The sequence below is a fragment of the Somniosus microcephalus genome, chromosome 21 (genome assembly GCF_052327205.1).
Source record: "Somniosus microcephalus isolate GS21.2 chromosome 21, FLI_Smic_1.0, whole genome shotgun sequence".
NCBI classification, from domain to species: domain Eukaryota; kingdom Metazoa; phylum Chordata; class Chondrichthyes; order Squaliformes; family Somniosidae; genus Somniosus; species Somniosus microcephalus.
In genome coordinates this window covers 77,725,632-77,748,459 of record NC_141007.1, presented here as the reverse complement: position 1 = coordinate 77,748,459, position 22,828 = coordinate 77,725,632, and the positions used below count along the sequence as shown (strand labels likewise).

The window sequence follows — 22,828 nt, the reverse complement described above, 5'->3', positions numbered from 1 at the left end:
TACAAATGTAAATCATGCGTTGTGCTACTTAGAAACTAACATCCTGAACTACAACAACTTGGTGATATTTCCAGGCTGTTTTCACATTTTAACACCAATGCTTAATGTGCATTTGTTTAAAATCTTTCCAACTTATTTGCTCCTTATTATAGCATTTTGATAAACTGAATTTTTGTCTATAATCAGAGTTTTACAAAAACAGAGTATTTGAAACCAGACTGTTCAGGGTACAATCGTTCTGGTTTTTAAGTAGGAATCAAGTTAATTCAAGTTTAGCACCACTTTCTCTTAAAGTATTGGAAGTGACTGTAATTAGGTGCACATGATGTGCTTTTACACTGCTCAAGACCCAAACTTGTGCTAGCGGCTCCCAATGTGCAGTTTATCAGCAGGAATTAGTCTGGACCTGTTGGTAACAGGGAAGACGTTTAGGGTGGACTGTCTGTGCCGCTCGATTTCCTCCTCCAAGTGAAGCTAAAAAATGATGCAAGTAGACATTTAGCATTTTGTTCAGTTATCACAGCATTCCAGAACATCCATTCATTTGCGGTTCCTTTCTGCTAAAGCTGTTTCTTGTTATAGTTCAGCTTCTTAAATGGGCCCAAAGTACCTCAGTCAATTGGTCCCATCTAAACTGGAGCCGACAAGCATGTACCGTTAAACTTCATGTGACCTTGCCTTGGTGCAATGGCATTTGTTAGCATGTAAACAGCCAGCATCTTTTGAATTAATCAGCAAATTATTTATTTTGTTACATAACCTTGGAATCCTTTCACTTAAACACCTATTAAAATTAAAACCCTATATTTTATTTTCCAGAGCTTAAGTAAATTGAAGTTGAGGGGTGGGGAAGAAGAGACAGGGGAGGATGTTGCAATCATTGTGTAAACTGTGTAAAACAGTAACCCCAAAGTTAAGTTGCTGGATCTGCTAACAAACTAGAGAAACTTTTTAAAATTTAAATTGGATCCTCCTGCCCCAGCCTAGACAAATGCTGCAAGTTTACGTTGGGGGTGTTGCTGACTTTGAGACCTGCTGGCACAAGTTTGGATCTTGAGCAATGTAATTCCTGCAAGGAATTGTAACAAAGATATCGGGGATCCCGACTATACAATCTAATATTGATGGGGCCGTCGTCACAGAGATGTCCTCAAGATTCAGGATGAGCAAAACAACATGCTTTCTCCAGGAAGAAACACAGCTCAACACACAAGGGAGGAAATAACTTAACCCTTTGCATAAAGATTTTAAAATGCACTCCCCACTTCTCTCATTATAACCTTTGTAAAACAGATTTTCTGCAAATTATACCAAGTTTTCCCCGAGAAATTATACAAACATACAGAACATTCACTAATTAAGTGTTAGAAAAACAAATTGTTACATTTGAAAACTTGATCTTTTTTTGATAGACATTTTACTGCAAAGGGCAACACGATGATGGGAATAATAATTCAGATTTTATACACCCAAAGGCTGCCCTAATGAGTCAGTGGGTAAATGCACTATATGGGGCACACTGAACCCCACAGACCTGGGACTTCCCCGATTCAAGCCCAGGTTGGTGCGAAATGTGCTCATCTCAGCTGGAGCCATCATTGGGATGCTGCAACTGGCTTCTGCTTCCCCAGATTAGAGAAGGGAAAAGTCAGACAAGGTTCGGCAGCAAACTACTGTCCAGTGATCTCTGCTGGAAAGCTTCGATGTGTGCAAGAGGTTTGGGAAGAGAACTTCAGAGTGCAGGGGCTTGGTGACTGAAGAGTCAAAACGGCACAGAGAGGCCATTCAGCCCATCGAGTCCATGCCAGCTCTCTGTAGAGCAATCCAGTCAGTCCCATTCCCCTGCTCGATCCCCGTAGCCCTGCAAGTTTATTTCCCTCAAGTGCCTATCCAGTCTCCCCTTGAAAGCATTGAGTGCGTCCACTTCCACCGGCAGCGAGTTCCAGGTCATCACCACTCGCTGCATAAAAAAAGAAGGTTTTTCCTCACATCCCCCCTGTATCTCTTGCCCTAAACCTTAAATCTGTGTCCCCTAGTCCTTGTACCATCAACTGGTGGGAACAGCCTTTCCCTGTCTAGCCTATCCAAACCCGTCATAATCTTGTACACCTCTATCAAATCACCCCTCAACCTCCTTTGCTCTAATGAAAACAAATCCAGCTTCTCCAATCTGTCCTTTTAGTTAAGATCCCCCATCCCCAGAACCATTCTGGTAAATCTCCTCTGCACCCTCTCAAGGGCCTTCACATCCTTCCTAAAGTGTGGTGACCAGAACTGGACGCAATACTCCATTTGTTTCCTAACCAGCGCTTTATAAAGGTTCAGCATAACTTCTCTACTTTTGTACTCAATACCTCTATTTATGAAGCCCAAGATCCCATATGCTTTGCTAACCACTCTTGCAATATGTCCTGCCACCTTCAGGGACCTATGCACATTAACTCCCAGGTCCCTCTGTCCCGGCACACTCTTTAAAACTGTGCCATTAAGTGTATATTGCCTCTCCCTGTTCCTTCTGCCAAAATGCATCACCTCACACTTCTCTGTATTAAATTGCATCTGCCACTTGTCTGCCCGTTCTGCTAGCCTTTCTATGTCCTGTTACAGTCGATTGGTATCATCCTCACTGTTTGCCATACCCCCAAGTTTGGTGTCATCGGCAAATTTAGAAATTCTACTTTGTACATTCCAATATCCAGGTCATTTACATGTATCAAAAAAAAGTGGCCCAGCACTGACCCTTGGGGAACACCACTGTCTACCATCCTCCAGTCTGAAAAACAGCCATTTACCACAACTCCCTGTTTTCTGTCCTTAAGACAATTCCTTATCCAAGCTGCCACTGACCCACCTATTCCATGAGCCTCAATTTTGTTAACCAGTCTTCTATGTTGTACTTCGGTGAAACGCCTTCCGAAAATCCATGTAGACAACATTCATTGCATTCCCTTCATCAATCCTCCCCATTACTTAATCAAAAAATTCAATTTGATTAGTCAAACACAATCTGCCTTTTACAAATCCGTGTTGGCTCTCCTTAATAATTAGCTTAAACCTCTCAAGTGCCTGTTAATTTTTTCCTTGATTATGCTTTCTAAAACTTTACCCACCACTGATGTTAAACTGACCGGCCTGTAGTTACTAGGATTGTCCTTACACCCTTTCTTGAACAATGGTGTCACATTTGCCACTTTCCAATCCTCAGGCACCTCCCCCGCATCTAGGGAAGATTGGAAAATTATGGCAAGCCCTTCCGCTATCTCCTCCCCCAATTCCCTTCGCAACCTGGGATGTCAGCCATCTGGACCAGGCGACTTGTCCACTCTAAGCATACCCAGCCTTTCTAGTACATCCTGTCCATCAATTTTCACCTCTTCCATTGTTTCTACCGATATTTTGTCAGCATCCACCACCTTAGTAAGCTGATACAAAGTACTCACCGAGTATTCTAGCCTTGCCCTGCGCCTCTAAGCATAGTTCACCTTCTTTGTCTCCAATTGGCCCCACCCCGCCTCTTACTACCCACTTACTGTTTACAAGCCGGTAGAAGATTTTTCGGTTCCCTTTTATGTTAACCACCATTCTACTCTCACATCTGGGAAGGCGCCGAACAGAGTCTCTTCGCCGGGAGCAAGCGGAAGCCAGGCGCAAACAGCAGAAGGAGCGCACATCAACCCAAGCACCCCACCCACCCGCCCCTTCAACCACTGTCTGCCCCACCTGTGACAGAGACTAAGTCCCGCATTGGACTCATCAGTCTCCTGAGAACTCATTTTTAGTGTGGAAGCAAGTCATCCTCGGTTCCGAGGGACTGCCTAAGAAGAAGAATTGGGAAGAATGGAGGGAGAAAGAGATAAATGCACAGCATAAGCCCTGAGTAAATGATAAGAGGGGAAATTGAAAACCGAGGTCTGGTTTTCACCGTAGTTCAATTTAAAATGAACCTCACTTCAAAGTGATGTTTTTAGCAAGTGTAGCAGAGTACTATAAAAGTAGCAGAAGACTATAAAGTGGCATCATGCTCTCCAGAGCAGCAGGTAGGATGCTTACAGCTAAGTGTAAGCCTGAGGAAAATCATTATACTGTATTGTGCTAATTGTTTAAAAAGCATACGGGATTCTTGGCTTTATGGAGGAACAGAATGCAAAAGCAAGGAAGTTATGCTAAATCTTTATAAAACACTGGTTCAGCCTCAGCTGTTGTATTGTGTCCAGTTCTGGGCACCATACTTTAGGAAGGATGTCAAGGCCTTGGAGAGGGTGCAGAGATTTACTAGAATGGTTCCAGGGATGAGGGACTTCAGTTATGTGTAGAGACTGGAGAAGCAGAGATTGTTCTCCTTAGACCAGAGATGGTATGGGGAGATTTGATAGAGGTGTTTAAAATTATGAAGGGTTTTGAGAGAGTAAATAAGGAGGCACTGTTTCCACTGGCAGGAGGGATGGTAACCAAAGGAGACAGATTTAAAATAACCGGCAAAAGAACCAGAGGGGAGAGAATTTTTTTTAATGCAGAGAGTTGTTGTGATCTGGAATGCGCTGCCTGAAAGGGCGGTGGGAGCAGATATAATAGTAACTTTCAAAAAGGGAATTGGATAAAAACTTGAAAAGATAAGAGCAGGGGAGTGGGATTAATTAGCTGGCTCTTTCAAAGAGACAGCACAGGCACGAGGGGCCAAACACTCCTCCTGTGCTGTATGAGTCTATGATTCAGCTGTGTTTGTGATTCTTATGCCAAAGAAAGATCAGAAGCTTTACCGTATCTATTTAATGAGTTGTTATGGTTACAGTTGGCACTTACAATTGGAGTGTCAGATCACAGCTGCTTAAATTTTCAACTGTTACTGGCTTAAAAGAAAGTCGTTTCAGAATGGTTCAAATCTCATGCACAGAAATGTCTAATCATAGAATTTTACAGCAGAAGAGACAGTCATTCAGCCCATCTCACCTGTTCTCTGAAAGAGCTCCCCATTTCAGCCCATTCCCCTTTACTTTTTTCAAGTATTTAGTCACTTCCCTTTTAGAAGTTATTATGGATTGGATTCTGCTTCCGCATGATTTCTGAAAGGGCGTTCCACCACCAAACCTCTTGCGCCTTCTTTTGGTGATCTTGAAATTTATGCCCTCTCGTCACCATCATGCCATTGAGGGGAAATAGTTTATCCTTCTTTATCTATCAAAACCCTTCAATTTTGATCCATCGGATCTCCTCTTAACTGCCTCTGTTCTAATCAAAGAACCCCAGTTGCTCTCATAAATGCTTCTTAGTCCTGGTACCATCTGGTAAATCTCTTATAAGCTCTCACTGGTTTCAACATATTCGTAAAGTAGGTCGCCCAAAACTAGACACAATATTCTAACTGCAGCCTAAACCAAATGATTTGCAGAGGTTTAGTGTAACCTCTGCTTTTGTACTCAATGCCCAGATTTACAAAACCAAGAATCACATTTTTAATTTTTTTATAAATAAGAGTTTCATCATTTTGCCCACTCCCTTTTAATGTGCCACACCATCAGTAGTCCAGGCCCAACATACTGGAATTTCCTCCGAAACCCCTCCGACTCCCCACCTCCCTCTCCAACGTAAAACCCATCTCTTTGACCAAGCTGTTGGTCACCCCTCTGCTTTGGGATGTCCTGAGCTCATGAAAGGCGCTGTAGAAATGTGAGTTCTTCTTCTGCATATCAAATGATTTATACTAATATCATCAAAAATAAATAAAGTAGAATACCTTAATCACAAATGAATCGTACATACAAGATCTAATTTTAAACCACAACTTAATAACTAAATATGCTATTTCAGTCATCAAACAGGATCACTGTTGTGCAGCAAGTCAGGAATAAATGCACTGCTACAGATCAAAAAGTTATTTTAAAAAATTCCACATCATTTCTTTTGGACGGCTGGGTGTCTTGTCACATGTGGAAACCTATCATCATATTTAAAGTCTCCAAAATCAAGATATTGAGAAACTACATTGACCTGTAGAGTTCCTGTTTGCCCCATATACTGTCCCCATGGGGTTATCCCACTTACGAAGTCCAGAGACCTTAAGCGCAGGTTGGAAGAGCTAAGCTTTAGGGACCCTCAAATGTGCACAATGATATCGCTGGAGTTTAACCAGCTATAGCTGCTGAACATGAATGATAGAGAACAGAGATAAGGCCCCCTGGTTGAGAGCTCAAATTAATATTTGGTTATTTGACTCGTAGACCTACAGATGACAAAAAAAATTGGGTCTGCCACATGGATAAGGAAGCTGGATCGAGTATAAATTTTGGGAGCCAGCCCACAAACACACATGTCCTGAATTAAACAACAGTAAAAAAAAGCAGCTTTAGACATGAGAATATTTTGTATTTGGTCTTTTTTTTTGGTTGGGTGGGGAAAAAAGAATGAGGGGAGAAAAGGGAATATGTGTCACTAAATTATCTGGGAACGCAGGACATAGAAATCACCAAAATATCCACATTTCATTCAATGTATAAGCACCCTTCACAAGTAGTTGGTTTCATTATTCCCTCCTTGACGGTAAATTCCACCATCATTTGAAACATACAAAATTCTTACAGGGCTCGACAGGGTAGATGCAGGGAGGATGTTTCCCCTGGCTGGGGAGTCTAGAACCTGGGGTCACAGTCTCAGAATAAGGGGTCAGCCATTTAGGACCGAGATGAGGAGGAATTTCTTCACTTAGAGGGTGGTGAATCTTTGGAATTTTCTGCCCCAGAGGGCTGTGGAGGCTCAGTCGTTGAGTATATTCAAGACAGAGATCGATAGATTTTTGAATATTAAGGGAATCAAGGGATATGGGGATAGTGCAGGAAAGTGGAGATGAGGTAGAAGGTCAGCCATTATCTTATTAAATGGTGGGGCAGGCTCAAAGGGGCAAATGGCCGACTCCTGCTCCTATTTCTTATGTTATCACATGGTGCACAATCCAGCACCTTAAACAGAGGCCAGCAAGTAGTAATGGGTTAAAGGGTGGGGTGGAGAAGACAGTCAACCCAGGTTTCTTCTTCCTGATCACGATCCAACAACCACTACTAGAAACAGTGTGGACATTAGTTGAGAACAAGATTGAGCTCCACTTTGACACCTCCCACAGCCAAATAGTCTGCCAACACTTACCATCAATGCCAACTCCATGCCCATTTGAGCTAGATACTTGAGGATAGTGGTACTTGAGACCACACCGCACCAAGGAATCAACTCCTGCCATGCTGGGCAGCAGAACGGGACGGCACGGGTGGGCAGGGGTAAAGGAGAGAAAAACTACCCAAGGAAATTAATGAGGAACAAAGATTTTTTTTTTTTTTTTTTTTTTTTTTAAACTGTACCAATGGGAGGAGGATGGATGAGCACAGGGCTCCAGAACTACTTCATTCACCCCATCAACAGCAACACTGTACTCAACAGCACGATCTATCAGATCTCTTTGATTGATTTTATCTTCATAGGAAGCCTTCACAGAAGGTGCACCATTACCATTTGCTGTGTAGAAACTGTTAGGTTGGGGCTTTATATTTCCCACAATTTCTCATTTTGAAGCCACCCCTACCTGCTGAAAAACAAACATCCAAATAACATGCTTGTAGGTTGCTACCACTGGATTATTAGTCCTGGTGTCTGGATTACCAGCCCACGAAGGTAACCACTATATGACCGTACCCGCCCCCCCCACCCCGTCTACTTACTCTGGTCTGCATAATTTTTTGCTTTGAGTTCAAGCTGCCGTGTCTGCGACTCCAACACCTCCACGCGAATCTGTAGGTCCTTCTTCTCCTGCTCTTGAGAATCCTCAAACTCGATGAATTTCTAGGACGACAGAGAAAATGCATATTTTTATACTTTTTAAATGCTAAGCAGCTGTTCTATTTGCAGTAAACTACATTAATGCAACACAAATTTGGGGTGCCAAACTTTTAAAATAAGCAAAGTGAAACTACATAAATCTCAGATATTTACAGTAATTTATGGGGGTAGGTACATTGTTTTATCCTCTTGGCTTTGATCTTCAGGCCAAACAAATTAGTATCGCTGGCCAGTCATCGGGAAAGGAAAGGTACTTCCCCAATAAGGACTGGAGATATTGCAGAGCACATCAGCTACCCATGGAAATGTAATGTGAAGCACAGAGATGTCAGAATGCTTTTAACCTTAAAATGTATTATTTACTGTTAATCCATTCCCAGCTGAACAGTTTGATAAATAAATCAGCCAATAAATTAAGTATAATCAGATCAGCATCTATTGATCACCAGCAAAAATGTGTCTTCTTCTGCAATAGCTGACTAAGTTATCCAAAGATAGGAAAGGAGCCTACAAGGGAATTAAAAATACATTTTCTACCCATCATTAACAGTATTGGCTAATGCTATTAATGAGCTTTTAGAAACTGCTCTTGGTCACGATAGTCCTCCAGAGAAGCACCATTTAAGAATGGTAACCCACAGGAGATGCTGAAGGTAGAAAGTACTCATTTTCATTCTCGGAGCATGCATTTTCTCCACTTCCCTTCCGAGGAAACAATGCTGTATTCATAAGAACATAAGAAATAAGAGCAGGAGGAGGCCATACGGCCCCTCGAGCCTGCTCCGCCATTCAATGAGATCAAGGCTGATCACCGACCTCAACTCCACTTTCCCGCCCAATCTCCATATCCCGTGATTCCCCTAGAGTCCAAAAATCTATATCTCAGCCTGGAATATACTCACAAACTCAGCATTCACAGCCCTCTGGGGCAGAGAATTCCAAAGATTCACAATCCTCTGAGTGAAGAAATTCCTCCTCATCTCAGTCTTAAATGGCCTACCCCTTATCCTGAGACTATGCCCCCTAGTTCTAGACACTCCAGCCAGGGGAAACAACCACCTTTTAGCATCTGCCCTGATTAATCCCCTTCAGAATGGCATAAAAATTTAAAAAAGGTGACTCAACCGTGGCTAACAAGGGAAATTAGGGATAGCATAAGATCCAAGGAGAGGACATATAAAATTGGCCAGAAAAAGCAGTAAACCTGACGATTGGGAGCAGTTGAGGATTCAAAGGAAGACAAAGGGATTAATTAAGAAAGGGAAAATAGAATGAGAGTAAGCTTGCAGGGAACATAAAAACTGACTGTAAAAGCTTTTATAGATATGTGAAGAGAAAAAGATTGGTGAAGTCAAGCGTAGGTCCCTCGCAGTCAGAATCAGGGGAATTTATAATGGGGAACAAAGAAATGGCCGACCAATTAAATACATATTTTGGTTCCGTCTTCACAAAGGAGGACACAAATAACCTCCCAGAGGTGTCGGGGGACATAGGGTCTGATGAAAGGGAGGAACTGAAAGAAATCAGTATTTGTAGGGAAATGGTGTTAGGGAAATTGATGGGATTGAAGGCCGATAAATCCCCAGGGCCTGATAATCTACATCCTAGGGTACTTAAGGAAGTGGCCCTAGAAATAGTAGATACATTGCTGATCATCTTCCAATATTCGATGGAATCTGGAACAGTACCCATGGATTGGAGGGTAGCTAATGTTACCCGACTATTCAAAAAAGCTGGTAGAAAGAAAACGGGGAATTACAGACCAGTAAGCCTGACATCGGTAGTGGGGAAAATGCTAGAGTCCATTATAAAAGATGTAATAGCAGAGCACTTAGAAAAACAGTGACAGGATCGGACAAAGTCAACATGGATTTACAAAAGGTAAATCGTGCTTGACTAATCTACTGGAATTTTTTGAGGATGTAACTGGTAAAATAGATAAGGGAGAACCAGTAGATGTGGTGTATTTGGACTTTCAGAAGGCTTTCGATAAGGTCCCGCATAAGAGATTAGCGTGTAAAGTTAAGGCACATGGGATTGGGGGCAAGGTACTGACTTGGATAGAGAACTGGTTGGCAGACAGAAAGCAAAGAGTTGGAATAAACGGGTCTTTTTCCGAGTGGCAGGCAGTGACTAGTGGGGTACCGCAGGGATCGGTCCTTGGGCCCCAGCTATTCACAATATATATTAATGATCTAGACAAGGGAACTGGATGTAATATCTCCAAATTTGCAGACGACAAAGCTGGGTGGGCGTGTGTGCGGTGAGGAGGATGCCGAGAAACTCCAGGATGATTTGGACAGGTTGGGTGATTGGGCAGAAGCATGGCAGATGCAATATAACGTGGATAAATGTGAGGTTATCCACTTTGGTGGCAAAAACAGGAAGGCAGATTATCTGAATGACAATAGATTGGGAGAAGGGGAAGTGCAATGAGACCTGGGTGTCCTTGTGCACCAGTCACTGAAGGTAAGCATGCAGGTGCAGCAGGCGGTTAAGAAGGCAAATGGTATGTTGGCCTTCGTAGCGAGAGGGTTTGAGTACAGGAACAAGGATGTCTTGCTGCAGTTGTACAGGGCCTTGGTGAGACCACATCTGGAGTATTGTGTGCAGTTTTGGTCGCCTTACCTGAGGAAGGATGTTCTTGCCCTGGAAGGAGTTCAGCGAAGATTCACCAGGCTGATACCTGGGATGGCAGGAATGACGTATGAGGAGAGATTGGGTCGATTGGGCTTGTACTCGCTGGAATTTAGAAGAATGAGAGGGGATCTCATTGAAACTTTAAAATTCTGACAGGGCTGGACAGACTAGATGCAGGATGTTCCCGATGGTCGGGGGAGTCCAGAACCAGGGGTCACAGTCTAAGGATAAGGGGTAGGCCATTTAGGACAAAAATGAGGAATTTCTTCACCCAGAGAGTGGTGAACCTGTCGAATTCTCTGCCACAGAAGGCAGTAGAGGCCAATTCATTAAATATATTCAAGAAGGAGTTGGATATATTTCTTAAGGCTAAAGGGATCAAGGGGTATGGGGAGAAAGCAGGGACCGGGTACTGAATTTGGATGATCAGCCATGATCGCATTGAATGGCGGAGCAGGCTCGAGGGGCCGAATGGCCTACTCCTGCTCCTATCTTCTATGTTTCTATGAATCTTGTATGTTTCAATGAGACCACCGCTCATTCTGCTAAACTTGAGAGTATAGGCCCATTCTGCACAATCTCTCATCATAGGACAGCCCTCTCATCCCAGGAATCAATCTAGTGAACCTTCGTTGCACCACCTCCAAGGCAAGTATATCCTTCCTTAGATAAGGAGGCCAAAACTGTGCACATTACTCCAGGTGTGGTCTCAACAAGCCCTGTACAATTGTAGCAAGACATCCTTTCTCTTATACTCCAACCCCTTGTAATAAAGGCCAACATGCCATTTGCCTTCCTTATTGCTTGCTGTACCTGCATGCTAGCTTTCTGTGTTTCTTGCACGAGGACACCCAAATCTCTCTGAACACCAACATTTGAAAGTTTCTCACCATTTAAAAAATATTCTGTTTTTCTATTCTTCCCACCAAAGTGAATAACCTCACATTTCCCTACATTATACTCCACCTGCCACCTTACTGCCCACTCACTCAGTCTGTCTATATCGCTTTGCAGACTCTGTGTCCTCCTCACAGCTTACTGTCCCACCTAGCTTTGTATCATCAGCAAATTTGGATACATTACACTTGGTCCCTTCATCTAGGTCATTAATATAGATTGTAAGTAGCCGAGGCCCCAGCACTGATCCTTGCGGCACCCCACTAGTGACAGCCTGCCAACCTGAAAAAGATCAGTTTATCCCTACTCTGTTTTCTGTCCGTTAACCAACCCTCTATCCATGCTACTACATTACCTCCAACCCCATGAGCCCTAATCTTGTACAATAACCTTATGTGGCACCTTACTGAATGCCTTTTGGAAATCCAAATATACTACATCCACTGGTTCCCCTTTATCTACCCTGCTAGTTTCACCCTCAAAAAACTCTAATAAATTTGTCAAACACGATTTCCCTTTCATAAAACTATGTTGACTCTGCCTAATCATGTTATGATTTTCTAAGTGACTTGACACCACTTCCTTAACAATAGATTCCAGCATTTTCCCAATGACTGATGTCAGGCTAACTTGCCTGTCGTTCCCAATTTTTTTCCTCTTCCTCCTTTTTTGAATAGCGGTGTTACATTTGCGACCTTCCAATCCGCTAGGACCATTCCAGAATCTAGGGAATTTTGGAAGATCAAAACCAATGCATCCACTATCTCTTCAGCCACCTCTTTTAGAACCCTTGGATGTAGGCCGTCAGGTCCAGGGGATTGGTCGGCTTTTAGTCCCATTGGTTTCTCTCATACTTTTCCTCTACTTATATTAATTACGTTAAGTTCCTCGCCCTCATTAGACCCTTGGTTCCCCACCATTTTTGATATGCTTTTTGTGTCTTCTACTGTGAAGACAGATACAAAATATTTAACGTTTCTGCCTTATTCCCCATAATAATTTCTCCTGTCTCAGCCTCTAAGGGACCAACATTTACTTTTACTCCTCTTTTCCTTTTTACATACTTGTAGAAGCTCTTACAATCTGCTTTTATATTTCTTGCGAGTTTTCTCATTCTATTTTTTCCCTTATCAATTTTCTGGTCAACCTTTGCTGGTTTCTGAATCTCTCCCAATCTTCAGACTTACTATTATTCTTCGCAACATTATAAGCTTCTTCTTTCAATCTAATGCTATCCTTAACTTCTTTAGTTAAGGTGGCTCACCACCACCTTCGAGGGCAATTCGGGATGGTCAATAAATGCTGGTCTTCCCAGCGACGCCCACATCCCGTGAATGAATAAATAAAACTGCTGTAATTGCATTAAAAGGATAAAAAGCCTCAACTTCCTTATCATTGTTAAAATGACTGAAGAAAATTGTTGTTGGGATGGGGAAAAAAAAGAGAACAGCAGATGTTTTTCTTCAGGGGAATGTTGTGCAGCTCTGCATCCTGCAGAAACATGGTGTGGTTTCCATGACACGTGTTGAAGTGCTGAAATTAGCCTGTGCTGAAGCACATCATGTGTGCAGCCCACCCACAGGATTTGAATCCCTGGCTTGAGAAGAAAATTGCTTATTCTGCCCATTGCTCACCGGATCAGTTTTACATTTGTTGTCTGAAACAGACTGTGATGCTAACGTGCCAATTGTACAGCATAAAAATAAATCTCCTGACTTTCAGCATAGCAGATTGCAATGTCTTCGGATTTATAGACTGCCTTAGCAACAACTGCTTCCAGTTAAGCTGAAACAAAGCATCTTTGTATTTTGAGCTGCATAACTGTGTCCCAAGTTTTAATATTGAGTCAGAAAGAAGTTCTTCTGATAGCTAGTGAGCAAATGCATTGTTTGGTACGATATTAATCCACCCTGAGCAAAACATCCCAAGTGAAGTCTCCATTTTGCGCTCAATTAGCTGATATCAGCTGGGGCAGGAGTCGGGGTTCCAGAGTTGGTCTCTGTCCCTGGGCCAGGGAGGGAAAGATTAACGGGGTTCCAGCTACCAATCTCAACTTTTACATAACAGAAATAACATCCTCTAACCTTTTCCAGTTCTGACAAAGGGTCCTCGACCTGAAACGTTAACTCTGGTTCTCTCTCCACGATGCTGCCTGACCTGCTGAGTGTTTCCAGCATTTTCTGTTGTTATTTCAGATTTCCAGCATCCAGAGTTTTTTTTAAACTATTCAATTTTTACATTTGGAAGAATTAAAGCATAACCTCAATGTAGAGAGGTTGAAGAGTGTGGCGATATATTTATTTAGTTATTAAATATACTGTGTGTTGTAGAGTCAACATGTTTTATAAATATGGGCTTCTGTCCAAGAGCAAAGAGGTTCATTTGTATCGGGTATTCGTGCTGATTTGGGTGTTTCAATCTAGAAGTCATTGAAAGTGTACAGTGTAACTGCACCTGGGTTATGCCAAGGCTGAGGAACTATCGTTGCATAGAGAGAGACATGGGTACTATTTCCATGTAGGGGAGAAGGCCAAGAGGTGATTTAATGTTCTTTTTAATGATGAAGTGTTTTGATAACGTGAATCGGGAGAGATATCCTCTGCCTGGGGAGTCAGTGATTCGGAGTTGCTAGTTTAGAAATGTCACTGAGGAGAGAGGTTAGGGGGATTTTTTTTTAATGTATAGATTTGTTTGGGTTCGGAATGATTTGCCAAGGGCAGCAAGTGAGGCAGAGACCGTTGAATCTTTTAAAAGGTGCAGTAGAGAAATGCTTGAAGCAGAGGAAGATGCCGAGCTATCGGGGGAGAGTGGACCAGTGAACTTAGTTTACATCATGAGCCGAGCGGCTTCCTTCATGGTTTTCTGCAGTGGGCTGTTTTTCAACGGTTAGGATTAAGGAGCATTATTTAGGGCGAAGCAGAGGGAGACCTGTGCTCTTAACTTGTTACCTAGAAGTGCTTTGTTTTTCCAGGTACTAGATTTTAAAAGGGGGGACAATTTAATTGTCCCCGATGTTCACACCCTGTGCTTGAGAAGCAAAAATGGTCCTCCTCCCTCCCCCATTGATTGATTTTTTTGCACAGATGTGTGGATGCATTTATGTGCACAGCCTGTTGATTGGATGTTCTGTTTTGGATTACAGCAGTAAAGATTTTTATTACACAGTGTTTACCTACCGGAAACATGAATTGCTGCGTTTCTGCACAGCTGTTTCCAAAAGCCCCACCACCCCAACACTAGGTGTAGTTCTGGGCACGATTTTGTGATGAGATTTTACCATTCAATTGCACTCAGTACATGCATACAAGTTGCACAAATATTGGCCCAGAAATTCGGATCCCAGCGCGCAAGTACGCACGGGGTACTCACGCGTAGGCCCAACGAAAGTGCCGGTTTCGTGCACGCACTGCGCATGCGCGGGAAACCGGCACTTCCGTTCTCCTGAAAGAAGGGGTTAAGAGGTGGAATGCGTGCGCCGGAGAGGCAGCACGTGCGCATCGAACTTACTTTTTTTCCCCAGGTTTTCCCGGGAGGGTAAGTCTCCAGAAGTTAGACATGTAAAAAGCAGTCGCAAGGCCTGCTTTTAACAAGGTAAGTGGTGAATTAATTTAAATTAAAACTTTTTTCCCCCACAGGTTTATCACTTTTAAAAAAAAAAAATTTTTTTTAGCCCCGTTAAAAAATGTAATAATTTTTGCAAAAATTTAAATTATTCTTTAAAATAGTTGTTTCATGTAATTTATAATTTATTTTAAAAATGTGATTTAAAAAAAAAAATTATTTGAGGTTTTAGTGATGTTTTGGGGCTTATAGTATTTATAGGTTTGACAGCTCTTCCCGTCAAACTTATGAATGAAGCATTCCCTGCTACCATTGGAGCTCCATGGCCCACGTGATCCCAAGGGACGCATCGAACTAACTGCGCCCCTGGGATACGCAAGCACTGCGCGCCGGCAGTTGGAGGAGGCCCAGGATCGGAATCCCACACGGGCCCACAGCTCAACGGCCGGCGCGCTAGGTAAGTGCAGGTCGGAGGCTTGCACCCGCGGGAAGCCCCCGACCCGAATTTCTGAGCCAATGTGTTCTGGGGGTGGATTGAACATTTAAGTTTCTTTCCACTTTTAAAGTCTTGAGTCTAAGGCAAGGAATGAATCAAAACAGTGACATGGGAGAAATTAGTGCCTGTTTTATTGCCTTTAAAAGGCAGAATAATCAAAAGGGCTTGTGCATCATTTACTCACTATACTACATGCCTCAGTAGTCAATCATTTAATAACGTAGCTCAGATTTGTCCCACGTATGTGCCCTCAATGGAATGTTTAAAAAAAAAAATCATTTATGGGATGTGGGCGTCGCTGGCACGGTCAGCATTTATTGTCCATCCGTAATTGCCCTTGAGAAGGTGGTGGTGAGCCGCTTTCTTGAACCGCTGCAGTCCGTGTGGTGAAGGTACTCCCACAGTGCTGTTAGGGAGGGAGTTCCAGGATTTTGACCCAGCGACGATGAAGGATCGGCGATATACTTCTAAGCCAGGATGGTGTGACTTGGAGGGGAACATGGAGGTGGTGGTGTTCCCATACGCCTGCTGCCCTTGTCCTTCTAGGTGGTAGAGGTCGCAGGTTTGGGAGGTGCTGCCGAAGATGCCTTGGCGAGTTGCTGCAGTGCATCTTGTAGCTGGTACACACTGCAGACACGGTACGCCGGTGGTGGAGGGAATGAATGTTTAAGGTGGTGGATGGGGTGCCAATCAAGTGGGTTGCTTTGTCCTGGATGGTGTCGAGCTTCTTGAGTGTTGTTGGAGCTGCACTCATCCAAGCAAGTGGAGAGTATTCCATCACACTCCTGACTTGTGCCTTGTAGATGGTGGAAAGGCTTTGGGGAGTCAGGAGGTGAGACACTTGCTGCAGAATACCCAGCCTCTGACCTTTACCAACAAGGCTTTTTCTGCAGAATCACTGAACCAGATTCAAAAGAAGGCTGTAACACAGTCCATGAGTGTCAAATCAGTAGCATAATAATGTCGATGTATGTCTCTTCATCAGTGTTACAATAAGTCTACTATAAACCACTTTACAAAAAGATCTTGTTTTGAATTTCCAAATCCACAGCTCATATGCATTAGCCACTGAAAATCTGACAACTGTCTGAAAATGTCTGGATGTCACACAGGTGCATGAAAATGGCAGGCATTATAGCCCTTGCTGGATTATTCAGATTTCAGAGCAACTGAAAAAGAACTCTTAAATTTGCACCCATGCACAAATCATATTTCAAGAATTGATGTTCCCTCCTCTCAATCCTCACCACTTAAATTGACAAGCATGCTTCCACTGTCTTTTCTGCAAAACAAATTATTCCAGCGTTGATGAGGGGGCCTTGTGCCAACAGTCAGTACATTGATGAATCTGTCAACTTTGCTGAGGTTAAAGCACTGGAACCAGGCGGTTAGACTGTGACAGGGGAGAACGAAGGTGAATCTGGAGCAAACTGTCGCCCCCTCCCAGACAACCAACTATACTGGGCAAACAGCAAGAACCATTTGCCATTACCATAGGCGTCAACTATAAAGACACCGTTTAAACCATAGAAGGGGGCCAGCTATTTTGGGTAGTTCAAAGCAGCTGGTCGCTGTCCGATTACCTGTCATTAAGTCCTAAAGCCCGTGAGTTCGAACAAGTGACATTAATAATAGAGTGCGGAGAAGCAGTTCCCCTGCCCAATAAACTCAGTAACCAACTTGCAAGAGATCTTATGAAATGGAAGATTATTGGCAATATGACAACTCATGTTACAGTTTGCTCTAGATTCGAGGGTCACCTTTCATCCTCCCCTGCCACAGTTTAACCGCCCAGTTCCAGTGCTTTAACCTCAAAGTTAACAGATTCATCAGTGTGCTGACTGTTGGCACAAGGCCCCCTCATCAATGTTGGAATAAATTGTTTTGCAGAAAAGACAGTGGAAGCATGCTTGTCAGTTATATTTGCTCGTATGTTACAGGGTTATGAGGGAGTCCAATCTACCTAGTGTGCACCGCGTAGAGCGGGCAAATCCCGTTAGTACGAACACACCTGCTGTATGTAGTGCCGATTTTAATCTTTTGAAGACTGAACTAATAATTTGCATTTATGTAGTGACAAAGTGTCAGCCGTGGTTCAGTGGGCAGCACTCTTGCCTCGGAGTCAGAAGGTTGTGGGTTCAAGCCCCACTCCAGAGACTTGAGCACATAATCTAGGCTGTCAAGAGGTGCCGTCTATCGGATGAAACGTTAAATCGAGGCCCCGTCTGCCCTCTCAGCTGGACGCAAACGATCCCATGCACTATTTCGAAGAAGAGCAGGAGAGTTCTCCCAATTTCCTGGCCAATATTTATCCCTCAACCAACACCAAAAGTAGATGATCTGATCATTTATTTCCGTGTTGTTTGTGGGACCTTGCCGTGTGCAAAATTTACTGCCGCATTTCCTACATTACAACAGTGACTTAAATTGGCTGTAAAGCGGTCTGCGATGTCGTGTGGTTGTGAAAAATGCTATATAAATGAAAGTTCTTGCTTGCTTTTTAACATTGCAAGTGTCCCAGGACACTTCAGAGCAGTGAAACAAACAGTAGAAGAGTTAGGAAAACATGCTGGGAGAAACAGCTTTTGGAAGGGGAAAAGTGACAGACAAAAAGTTCTGTCCCCAATGTTGAAGTTAGTGGGGAGGGGCTGCAGTGGAGAGTGAGACAAATTGAAAACCTGTCGCATTTAATGTCATAGGAATTTCTTAAATTATAAAATACACATCATATATTATTATTCTTCCAGACTTGGGTCTTGATAAAGGGTTTTGACCCGAAACGTTGACTCTAATTTCTCTCCACGGATGTTGCCTGGCCTGCTGAGTTTTTCCAGCATTTTCTGTTGTTATTTTGGTTCTCTTCATACTTGGCTGGAGTTTAAAGACAATTCCCGGAGCCTGCCTTAGTCGCCTGCTGTGAAAGCTGGCTGGTCCCAACTGAACAACAGACAGCTCTGAAAGGTTAAGTTTTGGAATATCCAAATATCAAAAGGCCTTTGATGCTTAATCGGACAAGGAAGTTGGCATTTTATACTGGTTCTGAAACAGAGGCAGAGCTAACTGCTCACCAACCAGCAGAAGAATGTTATGTAACTGGCAGGTATTTCAGCCGGCCAAGTGTCACTGCATCTCGTGCTTGTTGTTTGGCAATCCTAAAGCCTGGGACAGCGGGGAGAGCCACAGGGCACCTCGGGGAAGGGGGAGGGTGGTTATCAATAGCTCCGTAACCAAACAGACTGTTCAGCAGCCTTAAGCCATTTCAGCTGTTCTTCCTGTTCAAGCTCACATACAAGTTGTGTGTTTTGGGTGATAGTCCAAGAGTCAGTCAGCGTTTTTTGAAGAGTTACCAAAAGGTTGCATCTTTGGTGTTTGAAATCAGGAAATTAGTTTTATGATGTAAGTTAATGAAATTTGCAGTTCCAGCTTACAATTTAATTTCTTGTTAATAAACCTGATACATAGATTACAGACTAAATTATAATCTGCCACAGTAATTATTCTTTTATCATCCAAACAGCAGGGAAACAAGAGAAGACTTGTGTCATTTCCAGTGAACAAATGACAATGGAAAGGGTGTTCTGTTCAACCCCTAGATAACTCTAGCAGATCGTGTGTCGATGGTCACATTTCAGTTTGTCGGGAATGAAGGTTCCCTTACGGGAGAGCACCTTGGCATTGGGCACAAGAGAAATATCTAAGTGAGTTCCTCTAGTGGAGTACCTGACATATTTGGAGACTAATAGGGAATCATGAAAATACTGAGGGTGGAAATGTAGATACATGCACTTGAAAGCCAACAACCCTCAATTGAGGCTTGAGATTGGAGAAAACGATCCTCTCCAGTTACTATTCAGGGAGCTCTGCTGAATGTGCATATTGATTGCATCAGGTGATAACAGGATCAGACGCAGCAGTCATGATGTCTACAGCTGAATAGTTTTCCAACTCTCGCCTCTTACACTCAACAACTTGCATTTATAGAGCGCTTTTAACATAGTTAAACATCCATAAAGCGCTTCACAGAAGCATTATCAAACAAAATTTGACACCAAGCCAGAGAGAGATTAGGACAGGTGACCAAATGCTTGGACAAAGAGGTAGGTTTTAAGTGGAGCAACTTAAAAGGAGAGAGGTAGAGAGGCGGAGAGGTTTAGGAAGGGAATTCCAGAGCTTAGGGCCGAGACAGCTGAAGACACAGCCGCCAATGGTGGAGCGATGGAAATCAGGTATGCGCAAGAGGCCAGAATTGGAGGAGCGCAGAGATCTGAGGGTTGTGGGGCTGGAGGAGGTTACAGAGATAGGGAGGGATGAGGCCATGGAGGGATTCCTATCTTCCTGTCTTCTATGTTTCTATGTTTCTAAAACAAGGATGAAAATTTTAAATAACAGCAGAAAATGCTGGAAAAACTCAGCAGGCCAGGCAACATCCGTGGAGAGAGAAACAAAGTCAACGTTTCAGGTCAAAGACCCTTCGTCAGGACTGAGAAAAAAAAGCAGGAAATTAAACAGATTAGGAAGCAAGTTAGGGGGCTGGGAAATGGGGGAGGGGATAAAAGAACAAAAGGGAAGGTCTGGGAGGGGTGAGGAGACATTAAGAGATATTCAAGACAAGAGACAAGATGGTAATCGGACAAGTCAAGAGACAAAGGATGGCTCTGGATTAGGTGTGAAATGCGCTGGCAGAGTGACAGACAGCTGCCATGTGGGAGAGAGAAAAAGGAAAAGGCACAAACAAAGTGTGGATAAAAAGCATTCTTTTGTTCTTTCACCCCCTCCCCCATTTCCCAGCCCCCTAACTGGCTTCCTAATCTGTTTCATTTCCTGCTTTTTTCCCCCCCCCCCCCCCCTCAGTCCTGACGAAGGGTCTTCGACCTGAAACGTTGACTCTGTTTCTCTCTCCACGGATGTTGCCCGACCTGCTCAGTTTTTCCAGCGTTTTCTGTTGTTATTTCGGATTTCCAGCATCCGCAGTATTTTGCTATCATATGAGAATTTTTAAATTTGAGGTGTTGCTGGACCGGGAGCCAATGCAAGTCAGCGAGCACAGGGCTGATGGGTGAACGGGATTTGGTGCGAGTTAGGATAGGGGCAGATTTTTGGATGAGCTCAAGTTTACGGAGGTAGATACCAATAGACAGCCAGCAGTGCCCAGTGAGCCGTAGCCCAGCAGAAGCCTCTGCCTTCGGGGAGGGAGAAAACTGGTTAAATAAAGTGGTCACTTCATCACAACACTACAATAATGCTGGTGACAAAAACATTGCAAATACTGCGAGATCGCCAGCTAGGAACAGTCTAACCTAGAAATTTGCTACAAATACAAACATTTATATTTATAAGTTAGTAATTTTGGAGAAATCTATTAAAACTGATCACCTGGACAGGTTTATTTGTGTTCTCAACAGAAAATCGCATCAAAATCAGCAGCATATATTTCTGCAGGACTTGTACAGAGAGATGACTCAAGAGCACTTTGCAGGGAATGGGGGAAAAAAAGCAGTGGATACTGAGCAAGAGAGAAATAGTTGATCAACAGAACAAGAGTTGAGAGAGAGCACCCCAAAGGCATGGTCAAATTGCAGGTTTTTTTTTAAAGGAGGGTTTTGAAAGCAAGAGGGAGGTGGCAACGTAGAGGAATTCATGGTGAAAATTCAGCGGGCAGCACATACTGGTTACTAATGATAGAGTGGAGACCAAGAGGTAACCTGGCACCAGAGAAGGCAGGCTTGCATGTGAATTATGACTGTTGGAGAACCTTTTGGGAAGGCTGGCAATGGAGGGATTTGGAAGAACAAGGATCCTCATCATTTCACTGGAGCACAGGGAACTAGTGATGCTTTTCAAGGATGGGGATGGTGAGTGTGCGTGGGGGCATATGCAACAGCATACTAAATGAGTTGTAATTTGTGGAGAGTGAAGGCCGGTAAGCCAACTAAGAAATTGTTCCATTCCACAAGCTGCAAGTCATCCAGAACGCCAGAGTCAGCATTCGCCCTTGCACTAAGGTTCGCACTCCCATCACTTCTTACCGAACCTCACTTGTTTCCTGTGCTCTAAATTAACTTCAAGATTCTTGTCCTCACCTTCAAATCACTCCATTGCCTCACCCTCTCTACCCATGCATTTTCCACCAGCCGTATGTCCCCGTGTGCACTCTTCATTCCTCTGACCTATTTCTCCTTCCCCGCTTTGCCATGGCAGCCACTATGCAACTGCCTTCTGGAACTGAAAGTAGTTAAATCGCCAGGCCCGGATGAAATGTATCCCAGGCTGTTAAGAGAAGAGCGGAAATAGCGGAGGCTCTGACCATAATTTTTCAATCCTCTTTGGCTACAGATGTGGTGCCAGCGGACTGCTAATATACCGTTGTTTAAAAGGGGAGAAAGGGATAGACCGAGTAATTACAGGTCAGTCAACCTAACCTCGGTGGTGGGTAAATTATTGGAAAAAATTCTGAGGGACAGCATTAATCATCATTTAAAGAGGCAAGGATTAATCAAGGACAGTGAGCATGGATTTGTTAGGGAAGGTCGTGTCTGACTAGCTTGATGTCGTCTACATGGATTTTAGCAAAATTTTTGACAAGGTTCCACATGGCAGACTAGTCAGAAAAGTAAAAGCCCCTGGGATCCAAGGGAAAGTGGCAAGTTGGATCCAAAATTGGCTCAGTGGCAAGAAGCAAAGGGTAATGGTCGACTGGTGTTTTTGTGACTGGAAGGCAGTTTCCAGTGTGGTCCCGCAAGGCTCAGTAAGAGGTCCCTTGCTTTTTGTGGTATACATGAATAATTTAGACTTCAATGTAGGGGGTATGATTAAGAAGTTTGCAGATGATACAAAAATTGGCCGTGTGGTTAAATGTGAGGAAGAAAACTGTAGATTGCAGAAAGATATCAATGGACTGGTCAGGTGGGTAGAAAAGTGGCAAATGGAATTCAATCTGGAGAAGTGTCAGGTAATGCATTTGGGGAGGGCTAACAAGGCATGGGACTACACAATAAATGGCAGGATACTGAGAAGCGTAGAGGAACAGAGGAACCTTGGAGTGCATGTCCACGGATCCCTGAAGGTAGTAAGACAGGTAGATAAGGTGCATAGGGGATACTTATATTCTATGCCTCAGCTAATAAAGGTAAGAGCAGGGAGGTTATGTTTGAACTGTATAAAACACTAGTTAGGCCACAGCTAAAGTACTGTGTGCAGTTCTGGTCACCACATTATAGGGAAGATGTGATTGCACTAGAGAGGGTACAGAGGAGATTTACAAGGATGTTGCCAGGACTGGAGAATTTTAGCTATGGGGAAAGATTGGACAGACTGGGGTTGTTTTAGAATGGTTACAGTACATGAGGCCATTCGGCCCGTTGAGCCCGTGCCGGCTCTCTACAAGAGCACTTCAGCATAGAATCAGAGGAGACTGAG

At 43.4% G+C, this 22,828-nt stretch overlaps 1 protein-coding gene across 5 annotated transcripts in view; it reads right to left on the bottom strand.

Annotated features, from left to right (window-relative positions):
* The window catches only part of LOC147102990 (C-Jun-amino-terminal kinase-interacting protein 4-like), a 243,550-nt gene that overhangs the window by 191,683 nt on the left and 29,039 nt on the right, over window positions 1–22,828 (bottom strand). For all 5 annotated transcript variants that reach the window (XM_085964001.1, XM_085964002.1, XM_085964003.1 and 2 more), the window contains exon 2: window positions 7,701–7,821. In XM_085964001.1, coding sequence (XP_085820127.1) covers window positions 7,701–7,821 — 121 coding nt within the window. The remainder of the gene's footprint in view (window positions 1–7,700; window positions 7,822–22,828) is intronic.